We start from the raw sequence: 17,879 nt of genomic DNA on the forward strand, positions 1-17,879 counted from the left end.
AATAACGATTAATTCAAATCAAAGATTATCTTAAGAAAAATATGTATATGTAATTTTTAAAATTATATTAAATTGTGTTTAATATTGAAAATATAAGTATAAATATAATATAATGGTTTCTATAAAGAAAGGGGCACTGTCATGTTGAAACTTAAGTTTTCCCATATCTATCTCTTCCACTGAGGACAATCAGAGACAGCTATAAAATAGGCAATAAAAGAAGAAAAAAAAATCTGTGAAAACAAAACTTATTATTCCAAGTTTACTGTCATTTTAATATAGTAAATGTACTCAAACCTCTCTGGGGTCTCAGTTTTCATCAAGCAAGCAAAATAAATCATGAATGTACATTGATTAATCAGTAGTTTATTGGTAGGGGAGGTGATTTTGTGTTTAAAGTCTCTTTAAAGGGACAGTTGACCCTAAATCTTTCTCCCCTTTAATCTGTTCCCAATTATCTATTTTTACCTGCTGGAGTGTATTAACTTGTTTACAAATAGATCCTTTACATTTATATTGACAATTGTCTGTGGTATCCCTACCCACACTGAAAGTTTCTATACTTAAGTATAGGCCTTTGACAAACTACGTTAACACAGCCATCAGAAAAAACATAATTTATGTAAGAACTTACCTGATAAATTCATTTCTTTCATATTAGCAAGAGTCCATGAGCTAGTGACGTATGGGATATACATTCCTACCAGGAGGGGCAAAGTTTCCCAAACCTTAAAATGCCTATAAATACACCCCTCACCACACCCACAAATCAGTTTAACGAATAGCCAAGAAGTGGGGTGATAAGAAAAAAATGCGAAAGCATATAAAATAAGGAATTGGAATAATTGTGCTTTATACAAAAAAATCATAACCACCACAAAAAGGGTGGGCCTCATGGACTCTTGCTAATATGAAAGAAATGAATTTATCAGGTAAGTTCTTACATAAATTATGTTTTCTTTCATGTAATTAGCAAGAGTCCATGAGCTAGTGACGTATGGGATAATGACTACCCAAGATGTGGATCTTTCCACGCAAGAGTCACTAGAGAGGGAGGGATAAAATAAAGACAGCCAATTCCTGCTGAAAATAATCCACACCCAAAATAAAGTTTAATGAAAACATAAGCAGAAGATTCAAACTGAAACCGCTGCCTGAAGTACTTTTCTACCAAAAACTGCTTCAGAAAAAGAAAACACATCAAAATGGTAAAATTTAGTAAAAGTATGCAAAGAGGACCAAGTTGCTGCTTTGCAAATCTGATCAACCGAAGCCTCATTCCTAAACGCCCAGGAAGTAGAAACTGACCTAGTAGAATGAGCTGTAATCCTTTGAGGCGGAGTTTTACCCGACTCGACATAAGCATGGTGAATTAAGGATTTCAACCAAGATGCCAAAGAAATGGCAGAAGCTTTCTGACCTTTTCTAGAACCGGAAAAGATGACAAATAGACTAGAAGTCTTTCGGAAAGACTTAGTAGCTTCAACATAATATTACAAAGCTCTAACAACATCCAAAGAATGCAATGATATCTCCTTAGAATTCTTAGGATTAGGACATAATGAATGAACCACAATTTCTCTACTAATGTTGGTAGAATACACAACCTTAGGAAAAATTTCAAAAGAAGTTCGCAACACCGCCTTATCCTGATGAAAAATCAGAAAAGGAGACTCACAAGAAAGAGCAGATAATTCAGAGACTCTTCTGGCAGAAGAGATGGCCAAAAGAAACAAAACTTTCCAAGAAAGAAGTTTAATGTCCAAATGAATGCATGGGTTCAAAAGGAGGAGCTAGAAGAGCCCCCAGAACCAAATTCAAACTCCAAGGAGGAGAAATTGACTGAATGACAGGTTTTATACGAACCAAGTCTTGTACAAAACAATGAATATCAGGAAGATTAGCAATCTTTCTGTGAAAAAGAACAGAAAGGACAGAGATTCGTCCTGTCAAGGAACTTGCGGACAAACCTTTATCGAAACCATCCTGAAGAAACTGTAAAAAAATTCTCGGAATTCTAAAAGAATGCCAGGAAAAATGATGAGAAGATACTAAGAAATATAAGTCTTCCAGACTCTATAATATATCTCTCTAGATACAGATTTACGAGCCTGTAACATAGTATTAATCACAGAGTCAGAGAAACCTCTTTGACCAAGAATCAAGCGTTCAATCTCCATACCCTTAAATTTAAAGATTGAGATCCTGATGGAAAAAAGGACCTTGCGACAAAAGGTCTGGTCTTAACGGAAGAGCCCACGGTTGGCAAGAGGCCATCCGAAAAAGAATCCGTCCATGCTGGAGCTACCAGCAGAACAAACGAGCATTCCTTCAGAATCTTGGAGATTACTCTTGGAAGAAGAACTAGAGGCGGAGAGATATAGGCAGGATGATACTTCCAAGGAAGTGATAATGCATTCACTGCCTCCGCCTGAGGATCCCGGGGTCTGAACAGATACCTGGGAAGTTTCTTGTTTAGATGAGAAACCATCAGATCTATTTCTGGAAGTTCCCACATTTGAACAATCTGAAGAAATACCTCTGGGTGAAGAGACCATTTGCCCGGATACAACGTTTGACGACTGAGATAATCCGCTTCCTAATTGTCTATACCTGGGAAAAGAACCGCAGAGATTAGACAGGAGCTGGATTCCGCCCAAAACAGAATTCGAGATACTTCTTTCATAGCCAGAGGACTGTGAGTCCCTCCTTGATGATGGATGTATGCCACAGTTGTGACATTGTCTGTCTGAAAACAAATGAATGATTCTCTCTTCAGAAGAGGCCAAGACTGAAGAGCTCTGAAAATTGCAGGGAGTTCCAAAATATTGATCGGTAATCTCACCTCCTGAGATTCCCAAACCCCTTGTGCCGTCAGAGACCCCCACACAGCTCCCCAACCTGTAAGACTTGCATCTGTTGAAATTACAGTCCAGGTCGGAAGAACAAAAGAAGCCCCCTGAACTAAACGATGGTGATCTGTCCACCACGTCAGAGAGTGTCGTACAATCGGTTTTAAAGATATTAATTGAGATATCTTTGTGTAATCCCTGCACCATTGGTTCAGCATACAGAGCTGAAGAGGTCGCATGTGAAAATGAGCAAAGGAGATCGCGTCCGATGCAGCAGTCATAAGACCTAAAATTTCCATGCATAAGGCTACCAAAGGGAATGATTGTGACTGAAGGTTTTGACAAGCTGATATCAATGTTAGACTTCTCTTGTCTGACAAAGACAGAGTCATAGACACTGAATCTACCTGGAAACCTAAAAAGGTTACCCTTGTCTGAGGAATCAATGAACTTTTTGGTAAATTGATCCTCCAACCATGAACTTGAAGAAACAACACAAGTCGATTCGTATGAGATTCTGTTAAATGTGAAGACTGAGCAAGTACCAAGATATCATCCAAATAAGGAAATACCAATACCCTGTTCTCTGAATACAGACAGAAGGGCACCGAGAACCTTTGTAAAAATTCTTGGAGCTGATGCTAAGCCAAACGGTAGAGCCACAAAACTGGTAATGCTTGTCTAAAAAAGAAAATCTCAGAAACTAAAAGTGATCTGGATGAATCGGAATATGCAGATATGCATCCTGTAAATCTATTGTAGACATATAATGCCCTTGCTGAACAAAAGGCAGGATACTCCTTACAGCTACCATCTTGAATGTTGGTATCCTTACATAACGATTCAATATTGATAGATCCGGAACTGGTCTGAAGGAATTGACCTTCTTTGGTACGATGAAGAGATAGAATAAAACCCCAGCCCCTGTTCCAGAACTGGAACTGGCATAATTACTCCAGCCAACTCTAGATCTGAAACACATTTCAGAAATGCTTGAGCCTTTGCTGGGTTTACTGGGACACGGGAAAGAAAAAAATCTCTTTTGAAGCCAATTCTGTACCCTTCTGAAACAATGTTCTGAAACCAGAGATTGTGAACGGAATTGATCCAAATTTCTTTGAAAAGAACGTAAACTGCCCCATACCAGCTGAGCTGGAATGAGGGCCGCACCTTCATGGACTTAGGAGCTGGCTTTGGGTTTCTATAAGGCTTGGATATATTCCAAAGTGAAGAAAGTTTCCAAACTGATACCGCTCCTGAGGATGAAGGATCAGGCTTTTGTTCCTTGTTGTGATGAAAAGGAACGAAAACAATTATTAGACCTAAATTTACCTCAGATTTTTTATCCTGTGGTAAAAAAGTTCCCTTCCTTCCAGTAACAGTTGAGATAAAAGAATCCAACTGAGAACCAAATAATTTATTACCCTGGAAAGAAAGGGAAAGCAAAGTTGACTTAGAAGACATATCAGCATTCCAAGTTTTAAGCCATAAAGCTCTTCTAGTTAAATAGTTAGAGACATATACCTGACATCAATTCTAATGATATCAAAGATGGCATCACAAATAAAATAATTAGCATGTTATAGAATAATAATGCTATGAGAATTATGATCTGTTACTTGTTGCGCTAAAGCTTCTAACCAAAAAGTTGAAGCTGCAGCAACATCCGCTAAAAATATAGCAGGAGTAGAGACAGCCCCATTAACCTTAGGGATTTTGTCCCAAACTCTAATCTGTCAGATGGCACAGGATATAATTGCTTAAAACGTTTTAAAAGGAGTAAATGAATTACCCAAATTATTCCATTCCCTGGAAATTACTTCAGAAATAGCATCAGGGACAGGAAACACTTCTGGAATAACTACAGGAGATTTAAAAACCTTATTTAAACGTTTAGTTTTAGTATCAAGGAGGACCAGAATCCTCTATTTCTAATGCAATTAATACTTCTTTAAATAAAGAACGAATAAATTCCATCTTGAACAAATACAAAGATTTATCAGCATCAACCTCTGAGACAGAAACCTCTGAACCAGAAGAACCATTATCAGTATCAGAATGATGATGTTCATTTAAAAATTCATCTGAAAAAAGAGAAGTTTTAAAAGACTTTTATGTATACTAGAAGGAGAAATAACAGACATAGCCTTCTTAATGGATTTAGAAACAAAATCTCTTATGTTATCAGGAACACTCTGAGTATTAGATGTTGACGGAACAGCAACAGGTAATGTAACAGTACTAAAGGAAATTTTATCTGCATTAACAAGTTTGTCATAACATTTAATACAAACAACAGCTGAAGGAACAGATACCAAAAGTGATACACTTAGCTTTGGTAGCTCCAGCACCGGGCAGCGATTTTCCTGAAGTATCTTCTGACTCAGTTGCAACGTGGAACATCTTGCGATATGTAATAGAAAAAACAACATATAAAGCAAAATTGATCAAATTCCTTAAATGACAGTTTCAGGAATGGGAAAAAATGCCAGTGAACAAGCTTCTAGCAACCAGAAGCAATAAATAATGAGACTTAAATAATGTGGAGACAAAAAGTGACGCCCATATTTTTTTAGCGCCAAATAAGACGCCCACATTATTTGGCGCCTAAATGCTTTTGGCGCCAAAAATGACGCCACATCCGGAACGCCGACACTTTTGACGCAAAAGAACGTCAAAAATGACACAACTTCCGGCGACACGTATGATGCCGGAAACAGAAAAAAAAATTTGCGCCAAAAAAGTCAGCGCCAAGAATGACGCAATAAAATGAAGCTTTTTCAGCCCCCGCGAGCCTAACAGCCCACAGGGAAAAAACAGAATTTATGTTTACCTGATAAATTTCTTTCTCCAACGGTGTGTCCGGTCCACGGCGTCATCCTTACTTGTGGGATATTCTCTTCCCCAACAGGAAATGGCAAAGAGCCCAGCAAAGCTGGTCACATGATCCCTCCTAGGCTCCGCCTACCCCAGTCATTCGACCGACGTTAAGGAGGAATATTTGCATAGGAGAAACCATATGGTACCGTGGTGACTGTAGTTAAAGAAAATAAAATATCAGACCTGATTAAAAAAACCAGGGCGGGCCGTGGACCGGACACACCGTTGGAGAAAGAAATTTATCAGGTAAACATAAATTCTGTTTTCTCCAACATAGGTGTGTCCGGTCCACGGCGTCATCCTTACTTGTGGGAACCAATACCAAAGCTTTAGGACACGGATGAAGGGAGGGAGCAAATCAGGTCACCTAAATGGAAGGCACCACGGCTTGCAAAACCTTTCTCCCAAAAATAGCCTCAGAAGAAGCAAAAGTATCAAACTTGTAAAATTTGGTAAAAGTGTGCAGTGAAGACCAAGTCGCTGCCCTACATATCTGATCAACAGAAGCCTCGTTCTTGAAGGCCCATGTGGAAGCCACAGCCCTAGTGGAATGAGCTGTGATTCTTTCGGGAGGCTGCCGTCCGGCAGTCTCGTAAGCCAATCTGATGATGCTTTTAATCCAAAAAGAGAGAGAGGTAGAAGTTGCTTTTTGACCTCTCCTTTTACCTGAATAAACAACAAACAAGGAAGATGTTTGTCTAAAATCCTTTGTAGCATCTAAATAGAATTTTAGAGCGCGAACAACATCCAAATTGTGCAACAAACGTTCCTTCTTTGAAACTGGTTTTGGACACAGAGAAGGTACGATAATCTCCTGGTTAATGTTTTTGTTAGAAACAACTTTTGGAAGAAAACCAGGTTTAGTACGTAAAACCACCTTATCTGCATGGAACACCAGATAAGGAGGAGAACACTGCAGAGCAGATAATTCTGAGACTCTTCTAGCAGAAGAAATCGCAACTAAAAACAAAACTTTCCAAGATAATAACTTAATATCAACGGAATGTAAGGGTTCAAACGGAACCCCCTGAAGAACTGAAAGAACTAAATTGAGACTCCAAGGAGGAGTCAAAGGTTTGTAAACAGGCTTGATTCTAACCAGAGCCTGAACAAAGGCTTGAACATCTGGCACAGCTGCCAGCTTTTTGTGAAGTAATACCGACAAGGCAGAAATCTGTCCCTTCAGGGAACTTGCCGATAATCCTTTTTCCAATCCTTCTTGAAGGAAGGATAGAATCCTAGGAATCTTAACCTTGTCCCAAGGGAATCCTTTAGATTCACACCAACAGATATATTTTTTCCAAATTTTGTGGTAAATCTTTCTAGTCACAGGCTTTCTGGCCTGAACAAGAGTATCGATCACAGAATCTGAGAACCCTCGCTTCGATAAAATCAAGCGTTCAATCTCCACGCAGTCAGCTGGAGTGAAACCAGATTCGGATGTTCGAACGGACCCTGAACAAGAAGGTCTCGTCTCAAAGGTAGCTTCCAAGGTGGAGCCGATGACATATTCACCAGATCTGCATACCAAGTCCTGCGTGGCCACGCAGGAGCTATCAAAATCACCGACGCCCTCTCCTGCTTGATCCTGGCTATCAGCCTGGGGATGAGAGGAAATGGCGGGAACACATAAGCTAGTTTGAAGGTCCAAGGTGCTACTAGTGCATCCACTAGAGCCGCCTTGGGATCCCTGGATCTGGCCCCGTAGCAAGGAACTTTGAAGTTCTGACGAGAGGCCATCAGATCCATGTCTGGAATGCCCCACAGGTGAGTGACTTGGGCAAAGATTTCCGGATGGAGTTCCCACTCCCCCGGATGCAATGTCTGACGACTCAGAAAATCCGCTTCCCAATTTTCCACTCCTGGGATGTGGATAGCAGACAGGTGGCAGGAGTGAGACTCCGCCCAAAGAATAATTTTGGTTACTTCTTCCATCGCTAGGGAACTCCTTGTTCCCCCCTGATGGTTGATGTACGCAACAGTCGTCATGTTGTCTGATTGAAACCGAATGAACCTGGTCCTCGCAAGCTGGGGCCAGGCCTGGAGCGCATTGAATATCGCTCTCAGTTCCAGAATATTTATCGGTAGAAGAGATTCTTCCCGAGACCAAAGACCCTGAGCTTTCAGGGATCCCCAGACCGCGCCCCAGCCTATCAGACTGGCGTCGGTCGTGACAATGACCCACTCTGGTCTGTGGAACATCATCCCTTGAGACAGATTGTCCAGGGACAGCCACCAACGGAGTGAGTCTCTGGTCCTCTGATTTACTTGTATCTTCGGAGACAAGTCTGTATAGTCCCCATTCCACTGACTGAGCATGCACAGTTGTAATGGTCTTAGATGAATGCGCGCAAAAGGAACTATGTCCATCGCCGCCACCATCAACCCGATCACTTCCATGCACTGAGCTATGGAAGGAAGAGGAACGGAATGAAGTATCCGACAAGAGTCCAGAAGCTTTGTTTTTCTGGCCTCTGTTAGAAAGATCCTCATTTCTAAGGAGTCTATAATTGTTCCCAAGAAGGGAACCCTTGTTGACGGGGATAGAGAACTCTTTTCCACGTTCACTTTCCAGCCGTGAGATCTGAGAAAGGCCAGGACAATGTCCGTGTGAGCCTTTGCTTGAGGAAGGGACGACGCTTGAATCAGAATGTCGTCCAGGTAAGGTACTACTGCAATGCCCCTTGGTCTTAGCACCGCTAGAAGGGACCCTAGTACCTTTGTGAAAATCCTTGGAGCAGTGGCTAATCCGAAAGGAAGCGCCACGAACTGGTAATGTTTGTCCAGGAATGCAAACCTTAGGAACCGATGATGTTCCTTGTGGATAGGAATATGTAGATACGCATCCTTTAAATCCACCGTGGTCATGAATTGACCTTCCTGGATGGAAGGAAGGATAGTTCGAATGGTTTCCATCTTGAACGATGGGACCTTGAGAAATTTGTTTAAGATCTTGAGATCTAGGATTGGTCTGAACGTTCCCTCTTTTTTGGGAACTATGAACAGATTGGAGTAGAACCCCATCCCTTGTTCTCTTAATGGAACAGGATGAATCACTCCCATTTTTAACAGGTCTTCTACACAATGTAAGAACGCCTGTCTTTTTATGTGGTCTGAAGACAACTGCGACCTGTGGAACCTCCCCCTTGGGGGAAGTCCCTTGAATTCCAGAAGATAACCCTGGGAGACTATTTCTAGCGCCCAAGGATCCAGAACATCTCTTGCCCAAGCCTGAGCGAAGAGAGAGAGTCTGCCCCCCACCAGATCCGGTCCCGGATCGGGGGCCAATATTTCATGCTGTCTTGGTAGCAGTGGCAGGTTTCTTGGCCTGCTTTCCCTTGTTCCAGCCTTGCATTGGTCTCCAAGCTGGCTTGGCCTGAGAAGTATTACCCTCTTGCTTAGAGGACGTAGCACCTTGGGCTGGTCCGTTTTTACGAAAGGGACGAAAATTAGGTCTATTTTTTGCCTTGAAAGGCCGATCCTGAGGAAGGGCGTGGCCCTTACCCCCAGTGATATCAGAGATAATCTCTTTCAAGTCAGGACCAAACAACGTTTTCCCCTTGAAAGGAATGTTTAGTAGCTTGTTCTTGGAAGACGCATCAGCCGACCAAGATTTCAACCAAAGCGCTCTGCGCGCCACAATAGCAAACCCAGAGTTCTTAGCCGCTAACTTAGCCAATTGCAAAGAGGCGTCTAGAGTGAAAGAATTAGCCAATTTGAGAGCATTGATTCTGTCCATAATCTCCTCATAAGGAGGAGAGTCACTATCGAGCACCTTAAGCAGTTCATCAAACCAGAAATATGCGGCAGTAGTGACAGGGACAATGCATGAAATGGGTTGTAGAAGGTAACCCTGCTGAACAAACATCTTTTTAAGCAAACCTTCTAATTTTTTATCCATAGGATCTTTGAAAGCACAACTATCCTCTATGGGAATAGTGGTGCGTTTGTTTAAAGTAGAAACCGCTCCCTCGACCTTGGGGACTGACTGCCATAAGTCCTTTCTAGGGTCGACCATAGGAAACAATTTTTTAAATATGGGGGGAGGGACGAAAGGAATACCGGGCCTTTCCCATTCTTTATTAACAATGTCCGCCACCCGCTTGGGTATAGGAAAAGCTTCTGGGAGCCCCGGCACCTCTAAGAACTTGTCCATTTTACATAGTTTCTCTGGGATGACTAAATTTTCACAATCATCCAGAGTGGATAATACCTCCTTAAGCAAAATGCGGAGATGTTCCAATTTAAATTTAAATGTAATCACATCAGATTCAGCCTGCTGAGAAATGTTCCCTAAATCAGTAATTTCTCCCTCAGACAAAACCTCCCTGGCCCCCTCAGATTGGGTTAGGGGCCCTTCAGAGATATTAATATCAGCGTCGTCATGCTCTTCAGTAACTAAAACAGAGCAGCCACGCTTACGCTGACAAGGGTTCATTTTGGCTAAAATGTTTTTGACAGAATTATCCATTACAGCCGTTAATTGTTGCATAGTAAGGAGTATTGGCGCGCTAGATGTACTAGGGGCCTCCTGAGTGGGCAAGACTCGTGTAGACGAAGGAGGGAATGATGCAGTACCATGCTTACTCCCCTCACTTGAGGAATCATCTTGGGCAACATTGTCATTATCACATAAATCACATTTATTTAAATGAATAGGAATTCTGGCTTCCCCACATTCAGAACACAGTCTATCTGGTAGCTCAGACATGTTAAACAGGCATAAACTTGATCAGAAAGTACAAAAAACGTTTTAAAATAAAACCGTTACTGTCACTTTAAATTTTAAACTGAACACACTTTATTACTGCAATTGCGAAAAAACATGAAGGAATTGTTCAAAATTCACCAAATTTTCACCACAGCGTCTTAAAGCTTTGAAAATATTGCACACCAATTTTGGAAGCTTTAACCCTTAAAATAACGGAACCGGAGCCGTTTTAAGCTTTAACCCCTTTACAGTCCCTGGTATCTGCTTTGCTGAGACCCAACCAAACCCAAAGGGGAATACGATACCAAATGACGCCTTCAGAAGTCTTTTATAAGTATCAGAGCTCCTCTCACATGCGACTGCATGCCATGCCTCTCAAAAACAAGTGCGCAACACCGGCGCGAAAATGAGACTCTGCCTATGCTTTGGGAAAGCCCCTAAAGAATAAGGTGTCTAAAACAGTGCCTGCCGATATTATTATATCAAAATACCCAGATAAAATGATTCCTCAAGGCTAAATATGTGTTAATAATCAATCGATTTAGCCCAGAAAAAGTCTACAGTTTAAATAAGCCCTTGTGAAGCCCTTATTTACAATCGTAATAAACATGGCTTACCGGATCCCATAGGGAAAATGACAGCTTCCAGCATTACATCGTCTTGTTAGAATGTGTCATACCTCAAGCAGTAAGAGACTGCACTCTGTTCCCCCAACTGAAGTTAATTGCTCTCAACAGTCCTGTGTGGAACAGCCATGGATTTTAGTTACGGTTGCTAAAATCATTTTCCTCATACAAACAGAATTCTTCATCTCTTTTCTGTTTCTGAGTAAATAGTACGTACCAGCACTATTTGAAAATAACAAACTCTTGATTGAATAATGAAAAACTACAGTTAAACACTAAAAAACTCTAAGCCATCTCCGTGGAGATGTTGCCTGTACAACGGCAAAGAGAATGACTGGGGTAGGCGGAGCCTAGGAGGGATCATGTGACCAGCTTTGCTGGGCTCTTTGCCATTTCCTGTTGGGGAAGAGAATATCCCACAAGTAAGGATGACGCCGTGGACCGGACACACCTATGTTGGAGAAAGTAAAATTGATTAAGATTTTTTAAGGTAAGAAAAAATGATTGATTCAAATGCATTATCCCAAATATGAAACTGACTGTCTGAAAATAAGGAATGTTGAACATCCTGAGTCAAGGCAAATAAATGTTTGAATACATATATATAGAACTTTATAAAAAAGTGCCCAACCATAGCTTAGAGTGTCACAGAAAATAAGACTTACTTACCCCAGGACACTCATCTACATGTTTGTAGAAAGCCAAACCAGTACTGAAACGAAAATCAGCAGAGGTAATGGTATATATATATAAGAGTATATCGTCGATCTGAAAAGGGAGGTAAGAGATGAATCTCTACGACCGATAACAGAGAACCTATGAATTAGACCCCGTAGAAGGAGATCATTGCATTCAAATAGGCAATACTCTCCTCACATCCCTCTGACATTCACTGCACGCTGAGAGGAAAACCGGGCTCCAACCTGCTGCGGAGCACATATCAACGTAGAATCTAGCACAAACTTACTTCACCACCTCCATAGGAGGCAAAGTTTGTAAAAACTGATTTGTGGGTGTGGTGAGGGGTGTATTTATAGGCATTTTAAGGTTTGGGAAACTTTGCCCCTCCTGGTAGGAATGTATATCCCATACGTCACTAGCTCATGGACTCTTGCTAATTACATGAAAGAAAATTACACTCCCAGTGGGGAGTGGGATAAAGTCCTAAAATGTTCATTTATAATTGTATTTTATAGAGACAAAGTTAATAAACGGAAGCATTTGATTGATAAGATAAGGATGTCTGATCGGTCTGAAAATTTAGCCTATTTTGATGGGTTGTGGTATCAAAGAGCAAACCCAACTATTTCATTTACCAAAATAAACATAAAGGGTCAATTTATCATGCATTTTATATTCTGCAAAACCAATTTTACAGTCAACTGTCTCTTTAATTTAATAAAACCAAGCAATTTTAGGTTTAGCCTCTAAATAAATGTATTTAAAAATTCCTAACCAGCCTGATCAATGTATCCTAGATATTCACATCACAGCCAACATTATTAATAGACATTAAAGTAAGTTCCCAGGTCAGTGCTAGGGCACGTGAAGTAGGGCATACTTAAATACCGATTTTAATACACTGCAAAGTTATGTTGTTGCCAGTTACTGATTTATGTACCTTTATATATAATAGAACATTTCCATTTTATGTCTATTTTGCAACTCACAGAAACAGAGAAGATATCTGAATATTTGAAGTCATTTTCTCAATAAGAGACAAAATAAATAAAGGTTTATAAGTGGACATAGAATCACAGCAGGAGGTGTAATAGCAAAAGGTAAAACCTTAGCTGAGTGTAATTATACTATTTATCTAATCCCTTTTTATTAAAGGGACACAAAACACAAATATTTTCATGTAGATTCAGATAGATCATATGATTTTAAACAACTTTCCAATTTATTTCTATTATCTAATTTCCTTCCCTCTCTTGGTATATCTTGAAGGAGCAGCAATGTACTACTTGGAGGTAATTGAAAGCCAATGACAATAGGTATATGTGCAGCTACCAATCAAAAGCTTCTGAGACTACCTAGGTATACTTTTTAACAAAAGATATAAAGAGAACAGAAAAAAAAAATTAGAAATACTTTGGAAAGTTATTTAAAATTGCATCCTCTATTTGAATCGTGAAATAAATTTCTGTTTCATGTCCCTTTAAAAGGATAAATATACAATACAGATTAAACAGTTTTGGTAGGAGAACACAGATTGCACTATTTATGATAAAATAACATTATTACCTATTGAGATGTGTCTTGATGTTCCAAAGAATGTGTAGAGGAAAACTGGGTAAAATGATGAATACAGTCCATAGACAGGGGGAACGGACGCCAGCAAAGCATAGGCAAGACCTTAAAACCAAAAAAACAATTACACATAAATGCATTATTACAAATATTGAAAGGTTTTGTATCTGAAAACTATATGCACTTTGTATTTAAGACTTTACACACTATTACATAGCTTTGCAGAAATAGATGTACCTGTATTAATTAAATTGTTGGATGTTGCTAGTGATGTATATAGAACATTTTTTTATTTTAAATGCACAGTGTAATTCAACAGGACAGGTGAATGTATCCAGTGAATATGGATATAAAGGCTTTTATTTGACAATGTGTATACAGGTAAGTAAGAAAACCATTACATATACAAGGCACTAATATAACAGGTGTGGTGGGCTCTACTGTTGGCAGGTATGACATGATGTGACCCTTATCGATTATGTACGAGTATTCACTCTAATAGAACATTGTTCTTATGGAAATGTGCTATAAATGGGGGTTATAAAATAATAGTACAGAATATGTGATGGATATAGGCAAAGTAAAAAGAAAAATGTATTTAGAGACCAGATTTGAGACATTAGAGTTATTAAGGGTTGGAGTGTTAATATCAGAGTTATATAATTTGATTATGAAGGCTATTGATAGAATATGGAACAGAAGAGTAGGGAACAGAAAATGAGCAATAAATGAAGAGGAGGCATTCATAGTATTAGTGTAATGCAGTCATGTGACAGGAAGTCCAACATGACAGTGTTACAGTAAACATGGGCATGTTATATATTAAAAAATGTGCAAAGTCAGATATATATAAAAATAAAATAAATATCCCTAAGGATTAGCTCAATAAAGCAGATAACAATAGAAATAAAAGTATATTTTAATATATCAAGAGATTTAACAAAAGGCTACAAAACACACATAGAGCCCCACACGTTTGTGCATAATCCTCTGTGGAGACAACGCTGGGGCACACGTTTGTGCATAATCATCCTTGGAGTGAGTGGAGACGGCTTGACGTCTAAGCTGTTTGGCTGTGTTGCCTGGGCTATGCTCTGATACACCGGATACCAGCGGAGTAGGTGATCAGACATAGGTAGCCAGGCATTGTTTATACACAGCCCTGTGACTTGTTCATTTATCTTGTATAACCGCAGTTTATCCAGAGTTTACTACATCGGATTGCTGACAAGTTGTGACTGAGGCTCTTACACACAGAGATTACGCTCATCTCTCTGGGCTTACTAATACTAACAAACAGTAGTGACACAGACCTATGCGTCAGCTATTTCACAGTATATGGATGAACACGTATAAGTGGTTAGTAAGAGGCACGGGTGGTATTACTGTCTACTGTCTGTTAGTATTAGTAAGCCCAAAGAGATGAGCGTAATCTCTGTGTGCAAGAGCCTCAGTCACAACTTGTCAGCAATCCGATGTAGTAAACTCTGGATAAACTGCGGTCATACAAGATAAATGAACAAGTCACAGGGCTGTGTATAAACAATGCCTGGCTACCTATGTCTGATCACCTACTCCGCTAGTATCCGGTGTATCAGAGCGTAGCCCAGGCAACACAGCCAAACAGCTTAGACGTCAAGCCGTCTCCACTCACTCCAAGGATGATTATGCACAAACGTGTGCCCCAGCGTTGTCTCCACAGAGGATTATGCACAAACGTGTGCTCCGGCGTTATCCTGTTCAGTGGGGAGATTGAAATCTGTGAACCGATGCTACTGACGGCCAATCAAAACAAGCAACAGAGTGCATACCTGCTACATTGACAAAGCAGGCTGGAAGTCAGGCAGCTCTGTGTTACGCTTGTCACGCTCTTCACGTTCACGCTGTTCTGCTTCTGTGGACAGTGCACATCCTTTTATGTGCACTGCTCCACCAAAGAAGCGCGCTGCCGATGTGCACCACTTCCGGTTGCGGCTGCGCAGTGAATGAAAAATGCATATACGTATATGCATTTTTCATTCGCAAGTTACAAACACGTGACAAAGAGGACAGGGAAAGCGGCCAAAAATGTAAAAGAATAATTAGAGGGGAAAACATGACATAAAAATGATAAGGTACTGTAAGAGACATGTAATATTGCACAAGGAATATTTTTATAATTGTTCTGTATAGTGTTGACTGGTCCTTTAAAGAGGCAGAGAGACTCCTAAATGACACTACCACATATAAGTAACTTAAGAGATACCCTGCCAGAGCAGATTTGATTATATTACATGGAAATTTGGAGAAAGCTAAGACTAAAGGTATCCTTAATATAAAGGAATTTAACTACATTAACCCAGAATTCCAGAGAATCCTAATATTTTACTTCCTACCAAAGATTCATAAGAACCTATAAAACCCTCCTGGTCGTCCCATCATATCAGGTTTTAATTCAGTTACCTCAAACCTATCCCAGTACAAAGATAGGTTCCTACAAAAATATGTCAAGCAAATGCCGTCCTATTTAAGAGATTCTACACAAGTCTTGTAAATTCTAGAAAATATCAGAATAGAAGGTGAACTGATCCTAGCTACTTGTGACGTCACCTCATTGTACACGTATATCGAACACGAATTAGGCATTAATGCTGTATCAAAATTTTTAACACAAGATGATAAGATAGATAAGGAACAGAAAGAGTTCATACTTGAAAGTATTAGATTCATTTTAGAAAATAATATTTTTTCATTCAATAATAAAATGTACGTACAGATAAAAGGCACCGCTATGGGCACCAGGTTTGCACCGAGCTACGCCAATTTGTTCATGGGAGACTGGGAAACAGACTTCCTACGCTCCAGTAGCTTGGTGCAAGACCTGGTGACCTATAATCGGTACATTGAAGATTTACTGATAGTTTGGAAGGGAGGTGAAAAATACCTCAATGACTTCTTTTGGGCCATGAATTCAAATGATAAAGGCCTTAAATTCACATACGAAATAAGTAAAGAGAGAATATCATTCCTAGATCTTGACATATTAATAACTCCAAATAAATTTGAAACAAATACTTTCTTTAAGAAAGTAGATGCAAACAACTGTACATGCCGATAGCTGTCATCTAGCTAAATGGAAGAATAACATCCCGAAAGCACAATTTTTGAGAGTTAGGAAAAACTGTTCTAACGTAATAGACTATGAAGAACAAGCCAAAATCCTGAGCAAGAAATTTGCAGATAAAGGTTATAATGAAAAGATGAGGAGGTGAAAGAAATAGAGAGGGAAAGTCGGCTACAATACAAAAACAGAAACAAAGATCCAGTAGATAATAAAGATCAAGATATAGTAGTCCTTTTATAACGAACTACAATGGAGAATATAATAAAATTGACAAAATAGTCAAGAAACATTGGCACATAATACGAGAAGACCCAATCATAGGTGATAAGTTCTCCATTAAACCAAGGTTTATCTACAAGAAATCTAAAAATCTGAAAAGTATCTTAGCACCCAGTGAGTTGAAAGTAATTGGATCAAAATCTAAACAATGCGATCTATTAGGGAATGAGTTTAAAGGATTGTTTCCCTGCCACTGCTGCAGATCTTGTAACTATAGTAACAAGAAAAAGCAATTCTCTTCTACACAGACAGGGGAAACATTTCAGATCAGGGACACCATTAGATGCACTGATAAAGGTGTTAGCTATCTCATTCAGTGTAGTTGTAATAGACAATACTCAGGAGAAACGTCAAGAACTTTGAGAGAGAGAATCAGGGAACATCTCTGTATTATTGAAAAGGGAAATAAGGATACGCATCTTTATAAACATTTCAGAGAGGTCCATAATAACAGACTATGGAGTAGTGAAAGTAAGACCTGAATGGAGGGGAGGGAATTTTGAGACTAAGCTGCTCAAAAGAGAAGCAGAAATGATATACAGAATGAAAACCCTACACCCTCTAGGTCTGAACTCTGAACTAGATGTCACGCCATTCATGTACGAATAAAGGATACACATTTTTACCTCTGACCTAATGTGAAAAAGGAAATTTATGCTTACCTGATAAATTTATTTCTTTTACGATATGACGAGTCCACGGATTTCATCCTTACTTGTGGGAAATCGCCTCCTGGTCAGCAGGAAGTGGCAAAGAGCTCCACAGCAGAGCTGCATATATAGCCCCTCACTTCTCTCTCCCTCTAGTCATTCGACCAAAGTTTTGGAAAGAGAAAGGAAAGGCCAAGGAGCAGAGGTGACTGAAGTTTAACAAAAATAAAAACAGAATTTATGCTTACCTGATAAATTACTTTCTCCAACGGTGTGTCCGGTCCACGGCGTCATCCTTACTTGTGGGAATATCTCTTCCCCAACAGGAAATGGCAAAGAGTCCCAGCAAAGCTGGCCATATAGTCCCTCCTAGGCTCCGCCCACCCCAGTCATTCGACCGACGGACAGGAGGAAAAAATAGGAGAAACCATAGGGTGCCGTGGTGACTGTAGTTAGAGAAAATAATTAATCAAACCTGATTAAAAAACCAGGGCGGGCCGTGGACCGGACATACCGTTGGAGAAA

At 39.9% G+C, this 17,879-nt stretch overlaps 1 protein-coding gene across 1 annotated transcript in view; it reads right to left on the reverse strand.

The window, feature by feature from the left end:
• The window catches only part of SLC26A5 (solute carrier family 26 member 5), a 328,189-nt gene that overhangs the window by 179,657 nt on the left and 130,653 nt on the right, over nucleotides 1-17,879 (reverse strand). The window contains exon 4 of the mRNA XM_053716543.1: nucleotides 13,317-13,427. Within this exon, the coding sequence (XP_053572518.1) occupies nucleotides 13,317-13,427 (111 nt within the window). The remainder of the gene's footprint in view (nucleotides 1-13,316; nucleotides 13,428-17,879) is intronic.

The sequence above is a fragment of the Bombina bombina genome, chromosome 6 (genome assembly GCF_027579735.1).
Source record: "Bombina bombina isolate aBomBom1 chromosome 6, aBomBom1.pri, whole genome shotgun sequence".
NCBI classification, from domain to species: Eukaryota; Metazoa; Chordata; class Amphibia; order Anura; family Bombinatoridae; genus Bombina; species Bombina bombina.